At 42.9% G+C, this 18,948-nt stretch overlaps 3 protein-coding genes and 1 long non-coding RNA gene across 7 annotated transcripts in view; 2 read left to right on the forward strand and 2 right to left on the reverse strand.

Moving 5' to 3' along the window:
* Nucleotides 1-18,948, forward strand: part of LOC135334296 (transcription elongation factor SPT5-like) — a 23,369-nt gene continuing 4,421 nt past the window's right edge. The window contains exons 1-24 of one of the 2 annotated variants that reach the window (XM_064529429.1): nt 1-158; nt 220-295; nt 731-796; nt 991-1,034; nt 1,127-1,227; nt 1,364-1,426; nt 1,533-1,632; nt 1,830-2,081; nt 2,351-2,511; nt 2,699-2,801; nt 2,914-2,989; nt 3,091-3,260; nt 3,471-3,626; nt 4,006-4,103; nt 4,371-4,560; nt 6,383-6,584; nt 7,225-7,447; nt 9,925-10,088; nt 10,203-10,311; nt 10,499-10,547; nt 10,783-11,011; nt 11,117-11,172; nt 11,331-11,471; nt 12,554-12,854. In XM_064529429.1, the coding sequence (XP_064385499.1) occupies nt 108-158; nt 220-295; nt 731-796; nt 991-1,034; nt 1,127-1,227; nt 1,364-1,426; nt 1,533-1,632; nt 1,830-2,081; nt 2,351-2,511; nt 2,699-2,801; nt 2,914-2,989; nt 3,091-3,260; nt 3,471-3,626; nt 4,006-4,103; nt 4,371-4,560; nt 6,383-6,584; nt 7,225-7,447; nt 9,925-10,088; nt 10,203-10,311; nt 10,499-10,547; nt 10,783-11,011; nt 11,117-11,172; nt 11,331-11,471; nt 12,554-12,700 (3,027 nt within the window). In that variant the 5' untranslated portion in view covers nt 1-107 and the 3' untranslated portion in view covers nt 12,701-12,854. Of the gene's footprint in view, nt 159-219; nt 296-730; nt 797-990; nt 1,035-1,126; nt 1,228-1,363; nt 1,427-1,532; nt 1,633-1,829; nt 2,082-2,350; nt 2,512-2,698; nt 2,802-2,913; nt 2,990-3,090; nt 3,261-3,470; nt 3,627-4,005; nt 4,104-4,370; nt 4,561-6,382; nt 6,585-7,224; nt 7,448-9,924; nt 10,089-10,202; nt 10,312-10,498; nt 10,548-10,782; nt 11,012-11,116; nt 11,173-11,330; nt 11,472-12,553; nt 12,855-18,948 lie in introns of those variants that run through there. The other variant, XM_064529428.1, reaches the window with a different exon arrangement.
* On the reverse strand, nt 8,138-9,768 carry LOC135334320 (TNF receptor-associated factor 6-like). Its single transcript, XM_064529461.1, has one exon. It carries the CDS (start codon nt 9,725-9,727, stop codon nt 8,384-8,386), a length of 1,344 nt encoding a protein of 447 aa, XP_064385531.1. The 5' UTR covers nt 9,728-9,768; the 3' UTR covers nt 8,138-8,383.
* Nucleotides 13,221-18,948, forward strand: part of LOC135334367 (uncharacterized) — a 6,678-nt gene continuing 950 nt past the window's right edge. The window contains exons 1-2 of the long non-coding RNA XR_010394257.1: nt 13,221-13,318; nt 13,564-13,733. This is a non-coding gene — a long non-coding RNA (uncharacterized LOC135334367). The remainder of the gene's footprint in view (nt 13,319-13,563; nt 13,734-18,948) is intronic.
* Nucleotides 14,256-18,948, reverse strand: part of LOC135334347 (short-chain collagen C4-like) — a 16,103-nt gene continuing 11,410 nt past the window's right edge. For 2 of the 3 annotated variants that reach the window (XM_064529508.1, XM_064529510.1), the window contains exon 4: nt 14,256-14,886. In XM_064529508.1, coding sequence (XP_064385578.1) covers nt 14,370-14,886 — 517 coding nt within the window. In that variant the 3' untranslated portion in view covers nt 14,256-14,369. The remainder of the gene's footprint in view (nt 14,887-18,948) is intronic. The other variant, XM_064529511.1, reaches the window with a different exon arrangement.

Genomic DNA, 18,948 nt, shown 5'->3' on the forward strand with positions numbered 1-18,948 from the left:
CGTGTCAAATTTGTCTAATCGACCCTTTTCCAAACAGTTGTGTCACCTAGCTAGACTTTTTTAGATCTGATTTTCTACTTGATTGCCTTCTTACAGAGACCCTCAGTATGACTGACAGCGAGGAAGACTTTTCAGGCAGTGATGAGGAAGACAGTGAAGTAAGAGGCAGTAGCTATAAGGCTGACCAATGCTTGAATGTTTCCTTACCCTGTGATCTAGGTTGATGAAGATGTAGATGATTACCCCTCGTCCAAAAGGCCTCGAATAGCTAACAGATTTATCATAGATGAAGCTGGTGAGTTGTACACAGTCTAACGTCCAGGCCCCACTCATTCTAACCCATCCCCTTGCATTATATATATACGCACTCACTTATACGCCCCTTTTCAATGAACCCACACGTACCACACACATCCACCCCCACACTCACACACACTGAACCCACACGTACCACACACATCCACCCCCACACTCACACACACTGAACCCACACGTACACTCACACATACATCCACCGTACACCCACACTCACACACACTGAACCCACACGTACCACACACATCCACCCCCACACTCACACACACTGAACCCACACGTACACTCACACATACATCCACCGTACACCCACACTCACACACATACTAGCACGTACACAAATGAACCCCCCACACACGTACATACACACACTAGTACATGTATACCCCCACACTCACGCATCCACCCCCCACAGAGGAGGACGATGAAGAAGACGATGAGGAGGAGGCGGAACCTGGTTTTGAGAACATGGTTGACCGAGGTACTAAATATTTCGTTGTATCTGTACACAATCCATTGTACCTAGTATCATTCTAAAGCTTACCTACGAGAGCTGTGTACTGTCAGTTGCCGTGTACGCACAGGTATGTACATGGCAACTGACAGTAAACCGCATATACATTAGAGTTTGTAAAGCATGAATCATGCGTATTTTTAATACATTTTACCGTGCAGGTAGCCGTACCCTGTACAACGAACCAAGAGCGGAAGATATAAGTGTAAGTGGATGCATTAACTTTCGTTTGAGCTGCATAGCTGTTGGTGTGTAATCATAACATGACTATCCATGCACTCCTGCTATCACATGCAGTCTGCTCGTAAGCTGGACATTGGGCATCTGTTGAACAACGAAGATGAGGAGAAGTTGGAACAGTACTATCGAGAGAAATATGCCAGCACTGCATCCACAAGGTGAGGGGTGCAAATCGTTGTGCATGTACAAGTATACATCGTAAAATACTGATAAAACAGAGTGATAAAAAAGTACAGCTGTATTGTACATGTAGGTGAATGATAGTAACCATAGTACCCATGTACCAACTTACAGCTATGGTGAGTCTTCTGAACAATCTGGAGAGATTCAACAACAGAGGCTATTGCCTGGAGTCAAGTAAGCACACTGTAGACTGTAGATAGAAGTGTTGCATTAATGATGTGTGCTTGAAATGCTTCTCGTGGATACAGTGCATAGTAATAATGGTCCCAATACACCCCAGGGACCCGAACCTGTGGACAGTCAAGTGTCGTATTGGGACTGAAAAGGAGACGGCCATGACTCTGATGAGGAAGTGTATCTCTCTCATGTCCACTGAAAATGTGAGTTTATGATTGCATACATGTACGTGGATTTTCCAATGAAAACACAACTTCAGCTACAGTTTGCAATAGAACTGCTGTTTTCAAGTATAAGCCTGAATGTATAGTTGACCTTGGGTCCTCAAGAGGACTTGTACCGTTATATCAGCTAGAGCTTGAAATGCATCCACTTACTTACTGTCCTTTCCCCTTAACAGCCTCTTCAGATCAAGTCAGCAGTGGCCGTGGAAGGTCTCAAAGGCTACATTTATATCGAGGCGTTCAAACAGCAGCACGTGAAGCAAGCCATTGAGGACATTGGTAACCTAAAGATTGGAAAATGGCAGCAACTCATGGTGCCCATCAAGGAGATGACGGATGTCCTGCGTGTTGTCAAGGACACCAATGCACTCAAAAGGGGCTCATGGGTGAGGATTAAACGCTCCATCTACAAGGACGACATTGCTCAAGTGAGTCTAGCTACAGTGTGGGTGTGTGTGTGTGTGGGGGTGAATAACTAGATTTTAAATTAGCCTCTCCTACATTGTATTAGTCGATCGTCACCCTAAACCAACAGTGACCGTGGTAAAAAGTTGGCCAGCTAACATAGGTACATGTCCAACCCAAACCATGCTATGTGGAAACTGGGGGCCATTATTCTGGCTGTAGTTTGTGGAGGGTGGGCACAATAGTCACAACAGCTGCTCACTCTCGTTCACTCACTCCACACTGCTCACAGGTGGACTATGTGGACTCGTCTCGTAACCAGGTAGTCCTCAAGATGATCCCTCGTATCGACTACACCCGCAAGAGGGGAGTGCTCCGTAGCTCCGATGAGGAGGGCAGAAAAAGGAGAAGAGGACGGCCACCAGCCAAGCTCTTCGACCCAGAGGCCATCAGGTGTGTAATATATTCTGAAACGATTTTAATGTACAAGCGACCAAACTTTAATCTAAAACGTACACAAATGGTTACCAAATGAAACAGTGTGTGTGCTCTATATATTTACTAAAAGCTGTGTATTGTAATTGCTTGAGTTGCTTAACCTCTCCATGCATGCACTCATTGCTTTTGTTTAATCTCACAGGGCTATAGGAGGTGAGATCAACCATGACGGGGACTTCCTAGTGTTTGAGAGCAACCATTTCAGAAATGGGTTCATGTACAAAAGCTTCGGCATGGGTGCCATAGTAAGTAACCACACCCCTTTTATGTGTCATGATCGGATACCTCTGTACATACTTGTATACACTAAAATGATCAAAATGTGCTGTAATTTACATTGTCTCTGCCTCCCCTCAGCTCCACGATGGTGTACGACCCACCCTACAAGAGCTGGAGAAGTTTGAGGCCACACCCGAAGAGGTGGAGCTAGAGGGTGAGTAGCATAACGATATCTGTGCTTGCCTTACTCCAATTTGTATATGCTCACACAACAAAAAATTCATCAAAAATGCACACATGTCGGTCCCTATCCAGGTTCTGCTGGTGGTGAGTCTAGTGGGTCAGGCAAGGGGGGCTCGTCTCTAGCACTACAGCCTGGGGACGTGGTGGAGGTGGTGGAGGGGGACCTCATGAACCTACAGGGAAAGGTCATCTCCGTGGAGATGGATACTGTCACCATCATGCCAAAACACGAGGACCTCAAGGTGATTGTTTGCTATACGTGCAGTGACACGCACACATACACACTGGACGTGGTTGTCGTGTGCCAGCTAGTGTATGCATTTAATCTTGCACGATAGTCTAAATCTAGTTATAGTGGGATCAATACCTGGTTTCACCACATTCATGTACTGTTAGTGTGTTTCCTATATTGTACATGCCCCCCCCTCACACACACACGCACACACACACAGGACCCCCTAGAGTTTCAGGCTCGAGAGCTACGCAAGTATTTTGTGGTGGGTGATCATGTGAAGGTAGTTGCCGGGAGACACGAAGCAGAGACTGGATTGGTGGTCAGGATTGAGCCCAACCTAGCAGTGCTCCTCTCTGACCTCACCTACAATGAGGTATACTGATGTGTATAGTCTAACTTCATGCACTTACAAGTACATGTACATGTAGTGTAGCCACTGTCAATAGTTGACTACTCAGCACTCTTGTACAGTGTTCCCTCGTGCCAATTTGTTGCTTATTGTAATCTACATGTACATGTATGAAGAGTAAAATACATAGAATATAGTACATCACTTGAGCCCCACCCCCTCCCCCCACATGGAATATAGTACATCACTTGAGCCCCACCCCCTCCCCCCACATGGAATATAGTGCATCACTTGAGCCCCACCCCCTCCCCCCACATGGAATATAGTGCATCACTTGAGCCCCACCCCCTCCCCCCACATGGAATATAGTGCATCACTTGAGCCCCACCCCCTCCCCCCACAGTTGAAAGTTCGTCCACGAGACCTGCAGCTGTGTCAGGAGACAAGCAGTGGAGTGGACTCATCCGGTCACTACCAGCTGGGGGACCTGGTCCAGTTAGAGTAAGTACTAGCAGAAGCCAATGGGTGCTCTATAAGCAAAAGGCTGAGAATGCATCTTTACGCTTATGCTTGCAAAACCACAGGTTAGCTAGTGCATGTGTGTGATTTCGTCGGGAAGATACAAGAATGGGCGCTTTAATACTTTTACGCATTTAATTATGAGACAAACACCTGCGGGTTTATGAAGTACATGTACAATAGTGCAAATAATTCCATTTCCCCCCTCCACACCCACCCACTCCACACACCCACTCCCCACACACACAGTCAACAGACGGTGGGTGTGATTGTCCGACTGGAAAAAGAGGTGTTCAAAGTGCTGACTCAGCACGGCAAAGAGGTCACTGTACCACAACATGCCATCCAGCCACGCAAGACGAGAGCCGTTGCCCTCGACAACAAGGGAAACTCAATCACATCTCGTGACATCATCAAGGTGGTGTCTGGTCCTCATCAGGTGAGCAGTTAGTGCAAGAGTGTACACTACAAGCCACTACATGCACAGTTGTACCGTATAAATTCTAATTAAGAAGCCACAACAATTTTTATTTATATGACGCACACAGAACTTACATAAGCCTCAACTGCTGCTTCAACTATTTGCTCCTTTTTAGTATTTTGAAGCAGGGTGTGCCCTAGCTTTAACAAGAACCCAGAGGAGGCTGGACACGCGTCATCCGTAGTCATCTGTTAGTCATCAATAGTCTCATGAATATGCTTAAAATCGATCCTTTTGATCCTGCTGAGTCAGCATTTTACCTTTCTTACTTGTCTATCTCTCTTGTATTATATCTCCTGTTAGTTAATGAGTCGTAGTAGTTTAACAATATGATTGCTATACCTGCTACATCAAGACAGGAGTAAAAAAACAAAGGCAAGTGCAGCAACAACTCGATGTTTGTGACTAATCTATGTTTCTGGCTCATTGCTTCGAGTATGACTATGCTACTCAGTTTCTAGTTTCACTGGGTATGTTTAGCATCATTTACTACGTTATAGTTAGAACATGGGCATGAGGTATCTATGTGTTATAGTGTCCCAAAGCTCGAGGGATGAGGGACACTATAACCATAGATACCGAATGCACATGTTCTAACTGATTTAGATCCCAAAACCTATTGGCTACTAGGAATGCACTAGCTTAGCAACAGTCAACCTATATAAACAGCCAACCTAGCATCTGCATCATTATTCTTTTGAAAACTAATATCTGAAGTTGGCATCTCTGTGTCTCTACTAAATCTGTGGTCTCTATTCAAGTCAACCCTGTTCCGTTTGATGGACAAAAGTATAGTCCTAGCTCCACCCACAAAACGGAAACATCCAGCAAACAAGCCCAGCACACTTCACAAGAAACGAGCGGCTCGTACTACTCTCACAAAGCGAAAGGAAGACACCTATAAGCTATAATTTGCAGCAAACAAGCCCAGCAAACGAGCGGCTCCTATACTACTCTTGAACAAAGCGAAAGGAACCAAAGCTAGAATCTCAGCACTTCCATACATCCAGCTCCTCCCCCATGCAGCCTTGCAGCAAAAAAGCACAGCACACTGCCCAAAAAACGAGTGTCTCCTACTAATTTCGAACAAAGCCAAAAAAAGAAACTAGAGCTTCTCTCTTTCATTCTAGTTCTGTTATTATATTACTAGACAAAGCATCTAGCTACAATAATTTTTATGTTATTACATGTGTATCTTCTTGTAAATCACAATACAATGTTGTAGTTTGTAGCCCAGAGCAATCTATAGTACCGGTACTATAGCTCATAGTTCCCTGCTAAATACACTCAAATGGGATCTCATGTTTGCCATAAATACTGCAATTTGATTGGCTAAAGGAAGTGTTCTATCCAACTTAGAAAATCATGTACTTACTTAGAAAATCATGTAGCAAAGATTAGATAAGAACATTCAAATCTGATTGGCTAAATACTCATGGTTGCTATGATCTAAAATGCTTAGACACTGTTTAGGAAGTTTCCACATAATTTAGAAGTCCTCAGGGCTAGTAGAACCCTCACTACGTTTGGGATACTACAACCAGCCCTTTGGGCTTCTAAATCATGTAGAAACTTCCTAAACAGTGTCTAACTATTATAGAGTGCTAAAATCGCTTGCAGGCTTTTGACTTGGCTGAATAGCTACTGTTCTCTGCAAGTTTCCATATATCTCTCCATGCACACACATTTCCTCCGTAAAACATTACGCGTGTCCAACCTCCTCTGCCTGCTTTGGTGTATGATTGTTTATTCTTTCTCCTCACACAACACACACACACAGAACAAGGAGGGAGAGATAAAGCACGTGTACCGTGGCAATGTGTTTGTGCAAGCCAGACAAGTGCTGGAAAATGCTGGGATCATTGCATGCAAGGCTAAACATGTGGAGCTGGCCGGTGGTACAAGCAACGCCATGGCAACTGTGGGGACCTTCGTACCTCAGTCACCACGACTACACAGCCCTGCCCCTCATAGGGGTCAAGGTTCGAACTCAGTACATTTGCACATGCATTACAGTGTACCTAACCCTAGTAAGAGTATACATGTATCGTACGTGTATGTATGATTTAATCCCACCCTCTGTCTATTCCCAAGTCTCTTTCCTTACCATTACAAACAAGCTTTTTGTAAGCTTTCAGAAAAGCACAAAAAGTATATACATGCAGATACAGAGGATTTCAGGTTGGTTCGCAGAAGTTAAAAGTTGAAGGTTAAAAGTTGAAGTGCAGTCAACGTGACCACTAATTGCATTAGTAGGAGAAACACGCAGTGTGTGGTCATGGTTGAGTGCACTTTAACTTTTAACTTCTGTCAACCAACCTGAAATCCTCTTATCGTATTACTAGAATTTTTGCGAGCATCAAACATTTGCGAACTTTGCGATGGTCGATCAATCCGCAAAACCTAATTATTACTAGTAAATACACACAATCCTTGCCAGAACCCAATAGTTAGATTGCAAAGGGTCAAATTTTCTGCTGATTTGGCTCATTCGCAAAGGTATTTCACCCGCAAAATATTCTAGTAATACGGTATTTATTTTGTGGTCAATCAAGTTGTTACATGTATGTATGATGATATTTTAGGTACATTGTGTGTATATACATACACACACACACACAGGTGGTGGTGGTGGTGGTGGAGGTGGGCGTGGTGGTAGAGGGGGTGGGGGTCCCAAAGGTGGGCGTGACTCTACGATCATTGGCAAGACGGTGCGTGTGATTCAGGGTCCGTACAAAGGTTACGTGGGTATCATCAAGGACGCCACTGAGAGTACTGCTAGAGTGGAGCTGCACACAAGCTGTAAGACCATCTCAGTGGATCGCCAGAGACTCTCTATCATATCGTGAGTGCAAGCACGGCATACACACACACACACACCGTGACCCTATCACTGCCACAAGGGGAGCTATAGTGTTTGTGCATGTATATTAAAACCTTCAGAGCCTACGATAGAACACCGAAGTGCTTTTTTTACGTCTCTCTAATAATCAGTATATATGAGCATGCAAACCTAGCAGCAACTACCTAAACTATACAGAGGAAAATAAGATTTTGAACGCTATTAAGAGTAGGATCACAGCAGAGCCAGCAAAGAGCCCTGGAGTGTTACAAGTAGGACACCTGACATGCAGTGGGACCGCGGAGTAGGCTCACAGTATAACCAGCAAAGAAGCTTGCATGTTGTTGAGTCTCTTCCTGAAACAAATAGGGATCCATGTGGCTGTGATAGTACGCATGTGTAATGAAGTGCCATGCCCATGGCCGCCCATGCACCTCGGGTTAATAATACCGTATAGCGCGAAATGTTCGAGGCACTTATATTTCGTGGATTTGGCCTCTAAAAGCATCGTTGCACAATGTTCGCGGAATGATGGCTTACTGGAAGCCACGCCTTTAAATCTTTGCACGTTATAGCAGGTAATTCTAATTAAAGAACAATTTTCGTGGACTTAATTTTCGTGTAGGATTGCTACCCCACGAAAATTAAGCCCCTCGAAAATTTCGCGCTATACGGTACATTGTTTCTTAACAATTAATTAAAAGTATACAGCAAAAATATGTGTATGTGCATACAACACGATTGTACATGTACTCTACAAAATGCTTGCTACAAAATGTATGTTGTTCACATGTACACTGTACATAATACTCTAGCTATGTTATTCACATGTACATGTACTCTAGCTACAAAATGTATGTTATTCACGTGTACATGTACATGTAGTGTTACTGCTATTCAGTCAAACTTAGAATGTACAGTGTACATGTAGTCAGACGATTATTTTTCTGTCACAAATATTTGGAACTTGATGTGGCTATTGACGATATACTGCACTCCAGACGGTGGGTTATCTATAGTGTCGTAGTCGATTTGAATTTCATCGTTACACTCGTCCCTTTTAACTTCCAAATCTTTGGTAATCTGGTGGTGATCATGGTCATCGGCCTGGTTGAGCATATTGGCTGTCACAGTGAAGGTTTTTGGCCACTTGAGCTTGTCGTTAGCTGAGGACATCATAGGGGTGAGCTCAACTTCAAGCAGACTACCACTATTGAAAAACAAATTAATCTTCATGATGTATCCTGTTGGAACGGTACGAAACTGCTGAGTATTTGTCCAGCTTTGGTGCTTTACCTTTTTCTTTGTATAGTTGACGGTCACACTAGTGGAGGTAACGCCCACATGACGTGTAAGAATATCTATCTGGCTGGATAAAGCTGATAACTCTTTCGATTTGGGTTCAAATTCTTGTGTTACTCTCCCGCGTCGGAACCTGGACATTGCTTTATCTTGAGTAGTTACAGCGGGCATTTTTGAGCTTCTTTGTTTCTCTTCGAATGACTCCTTCAATTCGATGTGTAATTTTTCATTATCTTCTTGTAATTTAGCGATCACTTCATCTTGCCTCCTCTGACTTTTTAGGTAGTGACTAGCCATTATCCTCAAGTGTTTCTGAGCAGCTTGCTCCATGTGTTTGTCCACATCTTTCCGTTGGACCACCTCCTCACAGCCCAGCTCCTTCAGCTCACATTCGACCATTGCCAGAGGACATTCTCTCAGGTGCCCCTCCAGTTGACCTCTTGCTAGGGGAGCCACTCCACACTCGTTGGGGCACTCCACCGGATACTCTGGGCACACTGGGAGGTGGACATCTTGAATATCTTGATACTTTCCCATCAGATGGCAGTACTTACAGCTGTGTGGTCTTCTGGGGCAGTCATATATTATGTGAGCTGCTAGAAATCTCCTCGCATAAGCTTCTCCACAGTTTTGTGGGCAATTCACAAAAACTAATTCGCATTTCTCACCAAGGTGTTGTTCTAGCTCTCCCAAACCATCCACCCAGTCACAACCACCAGCTTTCTTATCGCAGTAGACCTTGAGATCGAGAACTCTTCTTCGTTGCTTCTTGTCTAAAAGTGTTGTGAAACTGCTCTCTTTACAAAGAGGGCAAGGTTTGTTGTCGAAGGCTATCTTTTGGATGCAGGTTTGACAGAAATGCTGTCCACAGCAGCTGGTGAGGCTGGGCTCTCGGGTCACATGCAGACACAGGGGGCATTCGTAATCCCCCACACTCTCAACAAACTCACACTGGTAGCCACTCAATTGAAGGGAGGCCATTTTGAATTGTGCAATTATCAATTAGTGGTTTACCGAATTAGGGCAATGGTATTATTAGTAACAGGTCTTGTGATTGCCTTGTAGAAAAGTGTTACGTGATTTCTGAGACTATTATTAATAACAACATGTGTGATGCAGTCACAATAGAAGTGCATTGCTGCTATCTGTCTTGACCTATTGTTCCCCCTCCCTTACAGTGGTCAGGAACGTACTGGTATGACATCATCATGGGGTAGGACCCCCTCGTTTGGATCCCAGACTCCCATGGTGGGCAGTATGACCCCCAGCTACTCAATGACCCCCATGCACGGTGCAGGGAGTAGGACTCCAATGTACGGCTCTCATACACCCATGCACGACGGTGAGTTGGGGGGGAGGGTGCTATAAGGAGTGGTTTTCTCGATCTCAAGGTCTACTGCTATAAAGTTGCATGCTGCAGAATATTTTAATGACCTTCCCCTCTTCTCCACAACAGGTGGTCGTACCCCGAGCTATGGGTACATGACCCCCTCCCATGATCCCTCTCAGACCCCCCAGCATGGCGGCAGTGCCTGGGACCCCAGTGTGGCAAACACTCCAGCAAGGTGATGACTGTGTGTACACTTGCAGCTTCTCTGTGTAGTGAGATACACATACTGCCCTTCTGTGTGTACTCTAGTCCAATGAATATTGTGGACACCTACACATGTAGCCTGCCATGTTGTGTATATACTGAAAGTGTGTTTATATTCTCTCTCTCTCTCTCTCTCTCTCTCTCACTCTCTCTCTCAGACCTGATGAGTGGAACTACAACTACGACACCTCCACACCATCACCTGCAGTGAGTACATGTACTAGTCCACTCTACAAGTTAAGCTAGCTACCCAGACTGTGTACTGTATCACAATAGTGTACTGCATCACAATAGCACACGCATTCAATTCTGTGTCTTACTTGCAGCCAACTGTAGTACTGTATTGACTTCATACTCTAAAAAATGTACATGTACAATTCACAAACCCCTTGGTGATTATCTGCTTGAACTGACAAGTCCTCTCCCTCCCTCCCCCCTACAGACGTATGCGAACCCTGCGACCCCTGGAGGTCCCAGCTATGACAACCCTGCCACGCCCAGTCCGATGGTCCCAGAGTCCCCCCAGTCCGGGGGTCCGTACGGCTCCTCCCAGTATGGCACTCGTACTCCCATATACAGCTCTGAGTACATGACCCCCTCCCCGGGGATTTCCCCTCTCACCCCCGGCACTGATTACAGTCCTCGTACACCAGGCAGTCCCATGGAGCAGAGTAAGTACCCCATGGTCATGTGACTGTGTGTGTGCATGTGTACACTGCTTACAAAACTATGCGTGGGTGGCCAGTATTTAATAACTTCTTCATGTTGACACACAGTTGCTGATGACAAGCTGCCCTCAGACATTGAAGTGCTCATCAGTGAGAATTATGATGTAAGTAGATTGCTAAACTTTTATATTTTATAACTATCTTTCTAAAGATACCTCTTCACTAGCTGTATTCTAGTACTCTGACTGTGGATGCAATTGTAGTTTGTGTGTATATAATTATACCATACAGTAAATGAAATCGTATGCTCTTCATTTCTCAGGACCACCAGTACGCTGGTAAGAATGGAGTAGTGAGAGCTATCATGAACAACATAGCCAGTGTGTATCTCTATGACGATGGACAGGAGATAGACGTGCCCACCAGATCCATTGAGCCCACTGCTCCGAGCAAGTTTGACAAGGTCAGTTATTGCACACACTCCAGCTACACTGTACAATGCAGTGTCTCTTCCATGTACAGCCTGACTGCATGTACCCCCTTACATGTACTGGTACACAGAGAATGTCCTTGGGACACACATTGTTTGTGTATGTGTTTGTGGATCATTGATTTTGTGTGCCCCCATGTCATGTGATCATGTGTAGTCCAGTTGCCTTCCCTTGCCCCACCCCACAGACACCACCACCCTTTGGTTGGTTAGATACTTTCCTATGAAAACCTTTTGTTTACTAGACAATAGAGTATGACATTGTTTCAACACATGCACAGTACACACTTGTGCCTCTACGTCCGGTATTATTAATAGTGTGATTAGGCTATATAATTATACTGATTATGCCTCGGTGCGCATGCGCAAGCGAGGTATACGGTAGTGTGTTTGTGTGTGTGTCTGTGTGTGTAGACTGCTGAAGTTGCTCAAGGATGAATCAAGTGCAAGTAAGAGTTTCTATAGGCTTCTAGTCATGTTTACTTGGGTTTTAATTCGTGGATTTGCAAAATAATGCTTCGTTCTCGAGTTATGCCTAGTTTTGCTTACTTGGAATGCCATTGCAGCCTTTTCAGAAGAGCACGTAGCCAACTTGTTTACCGAGTGTTGCTACTCTACTTAGCAGTTAGCTCTGCACTACAACGCTGCAAGGCTCTGCCATTAATTTTAGACTTGAACTTTTTTCATAGATCGTTTTTAACAACAATCATGGTTGATCATTACCCACTCTTCGAGTTTACATGTAGCAAAATTGCAAAAATGTTTATCATGTCTATAAAAGCTATTAGTAGTTTTATGTTATGTAGCTTTGTTGGCATCTCCACCGAGGCATCAGCACATGCGGTGCTTTCATTTACATATATAGTTTCCCTGTTGTATTATTTCACCTTCTCACACACACACGCACGCACGCACACACGCGCACACACACACACACACACACACACACACACACCACACACACACACACACACACACACACACACACCACACACACACACACACACACACACACACACACACACACACACACACCATGCATAAATGTCCGCCAGGTGAAGGGGATCACGGGTCCAAACAGAGGTTACGTAGGGACACTCATCAACATTGACGAGGGGGACGGGATCGTTAAACTGGATGCTGACTCAGCACTCAAAATTATCAGTCTCAACCAGCTGGCCAAGTACGTGCCTCGTCACTAAACTTTGAACCTTGAACTTTAGTTATTGATTTAAATAAGACATTGATAACTTATGGTAGTATATTTTGATCAGTTACTGTATGACTGTACACATCACGCGACATGCTGTCATTACAATATTATTATTGACAATTTATTGATAATGCTTCATAACACACTTTGAACACAAAGGTAATGATGGAGGGTGTACAGGGTCAATGGGTGTACTTGCAGGTTTGATACACATAACGTGTGATACAATAAGGTAGTATAATGAGATTAGTGGCTAACATTTCACAATGAAAGAGTGATTGTTCAAAGTCCCCTCTCTCGATCTAGCGACTGTTGCCCAGATCGATGGGCTTGCTGTACGACCTCTGGGCCACCTCATTATAATCATGTCTATAGATTCATCTCATATATCACCTCAACGTATGGGTGTGTGTGCATGGCGGCGATGGGAGGAGTGGAGGGAGCTTGCAGCACTGCATTCACAAGGTCAAACACTGACAACAGAAGATTGATAGTTTTTAGTAAGTGTACTTTGACCCCAACTTGCAGCTTGAACAACCTAGCTAGCTAGCTGGGGAGATTCAACAGCATGCAGAGGCTAATCTACAGGCAAAGGAACTATAGTTAAGTAAGCATACTAAAGTGTTGCAATAACTAATTATTTTGTTTGCTTGAAATGGTTCTTGTTGGATACAGTGCGTACATGTAGTTTTAATTTATATCCCTCCACACCCCAGGGACCCGGACCTGTCTGGACTCCCTACTCTATATAAGCTGATAATTAATTCTAGCCCATAAGACTTATATTATTTATTTTTAATATATAAATATAATATTCATATCATTAATTTATACACTGTTTGCAAACTGTAGACACTTTTCACAGGTGGACTATGTGGACTCGTCTCGTAACCAGGTGGTCCTCAAGATGATCCCTTGTATCGACTACACCCGCAAGAGGGGGTGCTCCGTAGCTCCGATGAGGAGGGCAGAAAAAGAAGAGGACGACCATCAACCAAGCTCTTCGACCCAGAGGACATTAGGTTTGTAATACACTGTTGTCTCTGTAGTGACAATGTAAAGTACATGTACAACCTGTACGTAACTTTCATCTAGACTCATAGCTGCATGTATAAGCTACACTGTACTCGCTATAATAATATAAACGGTGTGTTGAGTGAAAATCCCGGTACGACCGTGCAATGTGTAAAATGCGTTCTTTTTATCATCCCCTATCTATAATATAAACTGGCGTACAACACGTACTGATTGTACATAATTATACACTAATAAACTTGCCAAATTGAACAGTGCGTGAGTGTTACATACATGGTCCACTTAAGCTTTTATAAACTTGATTGAACCCTTGTTGTTTCTCCGACCCCAGCTGCATCAAATCTTTATGCATTACAGTACATGCATGCACGTGTAACCGTACTCGGCCCGACTGTATTCGTAGTCAGTAACTTATATAAGATCAGACACAGGTTTCTCCTTCTATTATTTAGACTTGTATATATATATATACCATTGATTTTCATTTTAGCAATGTGCATGCATGCAATGCATGCAGTGTCATGCAGGCTTTGATGTCAATTCCATTCTACCAATTGTTACAAGTCACTCTTTTAAAACGTTATGCACAGAATATAATACTTAATTGTGCATGTTATTGTTGTTTACTTCGTGCAGACAACACAGTTGACTTCTTTATCGGTATTGTAAGGAGGGCAGGGTAGACCAGTATCACAGTTAGCTTCAACATGGTAGAACAGAGCACCATTAGTATTTGCATGACCTCCAGGCACCGACTCTTGTCCTTTGTCAACACATTCGAACATTGAGCGTTTATGGGTGTGATGATCAGACATGAGATATCCCTCGTACTCTTTGGTCCAGTATTGAGGGCATGAAGTCTTTGCAGGAATCATGAGAACAATTAATCGACTCACCACAAGGCAGACCGAACAGGGAACATTGTGGTCATGTGTGCCTCGGACTGGATGTTCATATTCAGTACCATAGATGTACATGTTTCCTTGAATACCACTTTGAAAAGGTAGAGTGTATTCTGGATCAAGAGGTAAGCATAGATAATTTGCTGCCCCACCACTGTGAGTGTAGTGGCTCCCTCCAACTATCCCGTTGTATATCCGCTCTGTTCCAGGCACGTTTGGACAAGTGCTGTTTCCCCACCTTGTGTACACAACACCTTCGTTCTTTGGTCTTGGAAGCTGACTTTTGGCATATAAAGTGGTACAATTATTATATATATATATATATATATACAGCAAGTATATGTGACAATGTATATGCCTCGATCAGTGCGTATGCCCAGTGAGGTAGGTATATATATATAGTGTTTATCTGCATTGTAGACATGCAGCTATATATATAGCTGCTTAATAATAAAATGCAAGTATATAAACTTCTATATATAAACCGTATACATTGTAAGCGTGTAATTTTCGAGGGGTAAAATATTCGTTATTTTCGTGGGCAAGCTGACCTCCACAAACATTTTCCACATGAAAACGTAGGCGTGGCTTATCGGAATGCATGTAATGTAGTGCAGGCAATGAAGTCAAATAAAATTTACTTATGAAAATCACCGTCTTCGAGTTGAGCGAATTTTTACCCCACAGAAATTACCCGCTATACAGTATATATAGCAGGGTGTCATACAGGGGGAAAAGGGGGATATCCCCCCTATAGTTACAATTTCACCCCCCTTTCAAGTACTAGTTGTATGGCTGAGTGTCCATAGATGGGTATTAAAATAACAGTCGACCTTTTTTTAGCAACATTTTCTGGTTACTTTTCTCATTTCCCCCTCTACTTCAAAATCCTGTAGGCTTTTCTATAGTTGGATTGGATGTGCAAAATAAGGCTTCGTTCTTGAGTATAGGTATGGCTATAGTTTTGCGTACTTTGAAGGCCAATGCATGCAGTCTCTTTAGACTTGTGCGTATATACCGTATAGCACGAAATGTTCATTTTCGCTGATTTTACATGTGGGTTAGCAATCCTACACGAACTGCTATAATGTGCAAAGATTAAAGGCGTGGCTTCCGGTAAGCAGTCATTTCCACGAACATTGCGCAACGAAATGCTTTTAGAGGCCATTCCATGGAATAAGTGCCTCGAAAATTTCGCGCTATACGGTATTATATTGTCCTATAATTATAACCGCTAAAACAAAACGGTAGTCAATAAAGGGCGTGACACCTAACTCTGTCCCTAACCTTATATATATAACCTATTGACCTGCATGCACTGTTTCATGAGAGCATGCATGCAGCAGCCAGGAACTTTTGGCAATCTTCTTAGCCAACAATCATGCACGGTCAATCATTTTGTTATTTATATAGGACTGCATCATACATGTGCAGCTTTCTATACCCGCGCTGCTTTTATTGTCAATACCGTATTATTAGAATATTTTGCTGGTGAAAAACCTTTGCGTAAAAACCTTTGCGTAAAAACCTTTGCGTATGAGCCAAATTAGTATGCAGAAAAGTTAACCTATATTGCGATGTAAAACTATTGGGTTTTGCGATTTTATTGTTGCTAATTAATCAACTCTCGCAAAGTTCGCATATTATGTTTGATGCTCGCAAAACATTCTATAGTGTTGTGCTAAAATTATACGAGTCTGAGTCAATTACCTGTAGTACTTGCACAGCAACTAGAACCACAACAAACACCCACCACTTCATGCCAAGTCTATCTTCCTGCAATGAAATAATTATGTGCAGAGAAATAATTCTTCAGCTAGAGTGCATGTATATAAATCCGACTAGAAAAACATTTGCAATGTGAAAAATTGCTAGGATTGGCCAGGGGAACCACAAAAAAGCGTGGGAACAAGAAATCAGACGAGAGCATAACTCCAATCCGTTACAACGTCAATCACATGTACTGGTAGTTTTCCCATGTTTTCCCAGCCAATATGCCACGCAATTTTATTAGTGATGACCAATCCCTATATACCGTATATGCTCGATCAGAGGCCGCTCTTGTATAAAGGCCGCACTCAAACAGTAGCCTCCCTTGCTAGCAAAATGAAACATTTAGTAGCCGCTCTCAAATAGTAGCCTCAGTGAACTTTGACTTTAGCATTTCTGCACGTGGCAGCCAAAAAAATTATTACTAGCAGCTAGCTACATGTACGTAGCTATGAGTAGCAGCTTGTTAGTGCTTCACAAAGACTTTCTCATGGCAGAGTTCAAGTTTATGCAGGTGAAAACAACTTTTGATGACAAACTAAATTATCTGGAGCTAATAAACGCCGCTCTTGAACTGTGGCCCCTCTTGAATTGTAGCCTCCTCTTCCAGCAAAATGAAACATTTAGTAGCCGCGGCTCCTGATCAAGCATATACGGTATTTATTATACATCCATTTTGGAATGTGCGGGCACATAATCATGATGATTTGTGATGAATTGATGTTCCTAATACATGCAGTGTTGAGCACAGGTATATACACACAGTCCATCCATGCCTAGTAACATGCACGGATCGTACTGGTGACCTGCATGGAATGATGTGGTGGATGGAAGCTGATAGATGGATCTGGAACACAGTCTATATACTATGTATTGTACATGTTCATGACGTTGTAACGGATTGGAGTTATGCTCTCGTCGGATTTCTTGTTTCCACGCTTTTTTGTGGTTCCTCTGGCCAATCCTAGCAATTTTTAACATTGCAAATGTTTTTCTAGTCGCATTAATTCCCTTTCTTTTTCAGTACAGTTTACGTATCATGACATGCATAAGTGGAACGTCAAGAGGCAGTACAGAAGTTCAAGAAGAGAAGACAGGACTGATCAGATATCTTCTCGAATATCTCTGAATGAGTAATATTGCTTGATATGTTGAATTTGCGAATCAGTATTAAATGACAGCCATTTTAAGAGCATGATATCTAGCCAGTGCATATAGCATGCCTGTCAGAGAAAGGGAGCTAGAGCTGAACAGTGTGAAGAAAAGCAACACCTCAGGCTCTGGAGAAGCAACTGCTGCACTGATTTTAGGCGCACGGTTTATTAGCCATGCCTATCTATTATTAATTGGCCACAAAGCAATTGCTGAGTCATTAAAGATGGCGGAATTGTCTAGGTATAAGAGACTGAGAGGCCATCTGCCTCGTGGAAGCAATCGCAAATCTGAAGAAGCGCTTTGTAATCCAGGTTGTAGTTGTTTGGAAACCCTGTGCAGAATGTCCTGGAGATGGCTGTACTTGGAGCAAATACTGGGCAAGAAACTTACTCACTTACTTGGAAGCTTTACAAAAAAGTTAAATATCACGTGCCCTCAAATTAAAGGCACTAAAAGAAAAGAAACGGATATCTGTACGGTTTTTTGGTCATGAATATAATTATGACTAAATCAATAAGTAAAAATTATGCACTTCCGCTTATTGAGGAAGTTAGGGGTGTGTTTTCAATTAAAAATGAAATGAGAGATACAAAGAGAGAAAAGGCTAGATAAACTATCTGTCTAGCCAGTTCCTTGATGTGGCCTTTCCCTGCAGAGATAGAACAGTTTGAACTAGCCTCGATTCCAGGCCGCTTGAACAAAGCCAATCCTATGTAAAACCTACTGGTTTTACTAATAGTGTATATATAGCACTATATACGGTATACATGTAACTTAGTTTGGAGCCTGGAGGTGCGTGAACACATTTTCTCTTTGCACGCAATCGTCACAGTATATATATATAGTGTGTATATATATGCATGCATGGCGTCAAATACACATATATATAGCTGGCATGCATACAGATTTAGGAACAACATGTAAATGAACTCACCAATTTAAGCAGCGTTTTCCTCTCTTTTTAATTATAGAGCTTGACCGTTTTAAACACACTGTTTCCTAGCTATTTACAACCATGCATGTTATGCAAGTCAATCTGCACTTTTATAGCACTTTAGATCATGTTTGTCATAAATACTGCAATCTGATTGGTTAGAGGAAATGTTCTATCCAATTTAGAAAATCATGTACTTCAATAGAAAATCATGTACTTCAATAGAAAATCATGTACTTCACTTAGAAAATCATGTAGCAAAGATTAGATAAGAACATTCAAATCTGATTGGCTAAATACTCATGGTTGCTATGATCTAAAATGCTTAGACACTGTTTAAGAAGTTTCCACATGATTTAGAAGTCCTCAGGGCTAGTAGAACCCTCACTGCGTTCGGGATACTACAACCAGCCCTTTGGGCTTCTAAATCATGTAGAAACT

This window comes from Halichondria panicea, chromosome 3, assembly GCF_963675165.1.
Source record: "Halichondria panicea chromosome 3, odHalPani1.1, whole genome shotgun sequence".
In the NCBI taxonomy this organism is placed as follows: Eukaryota; Metazoa; Porifera; class Demospongiae; order Suberitida; family Halichondriidae; genus Halichondria; species Halichondria panicea.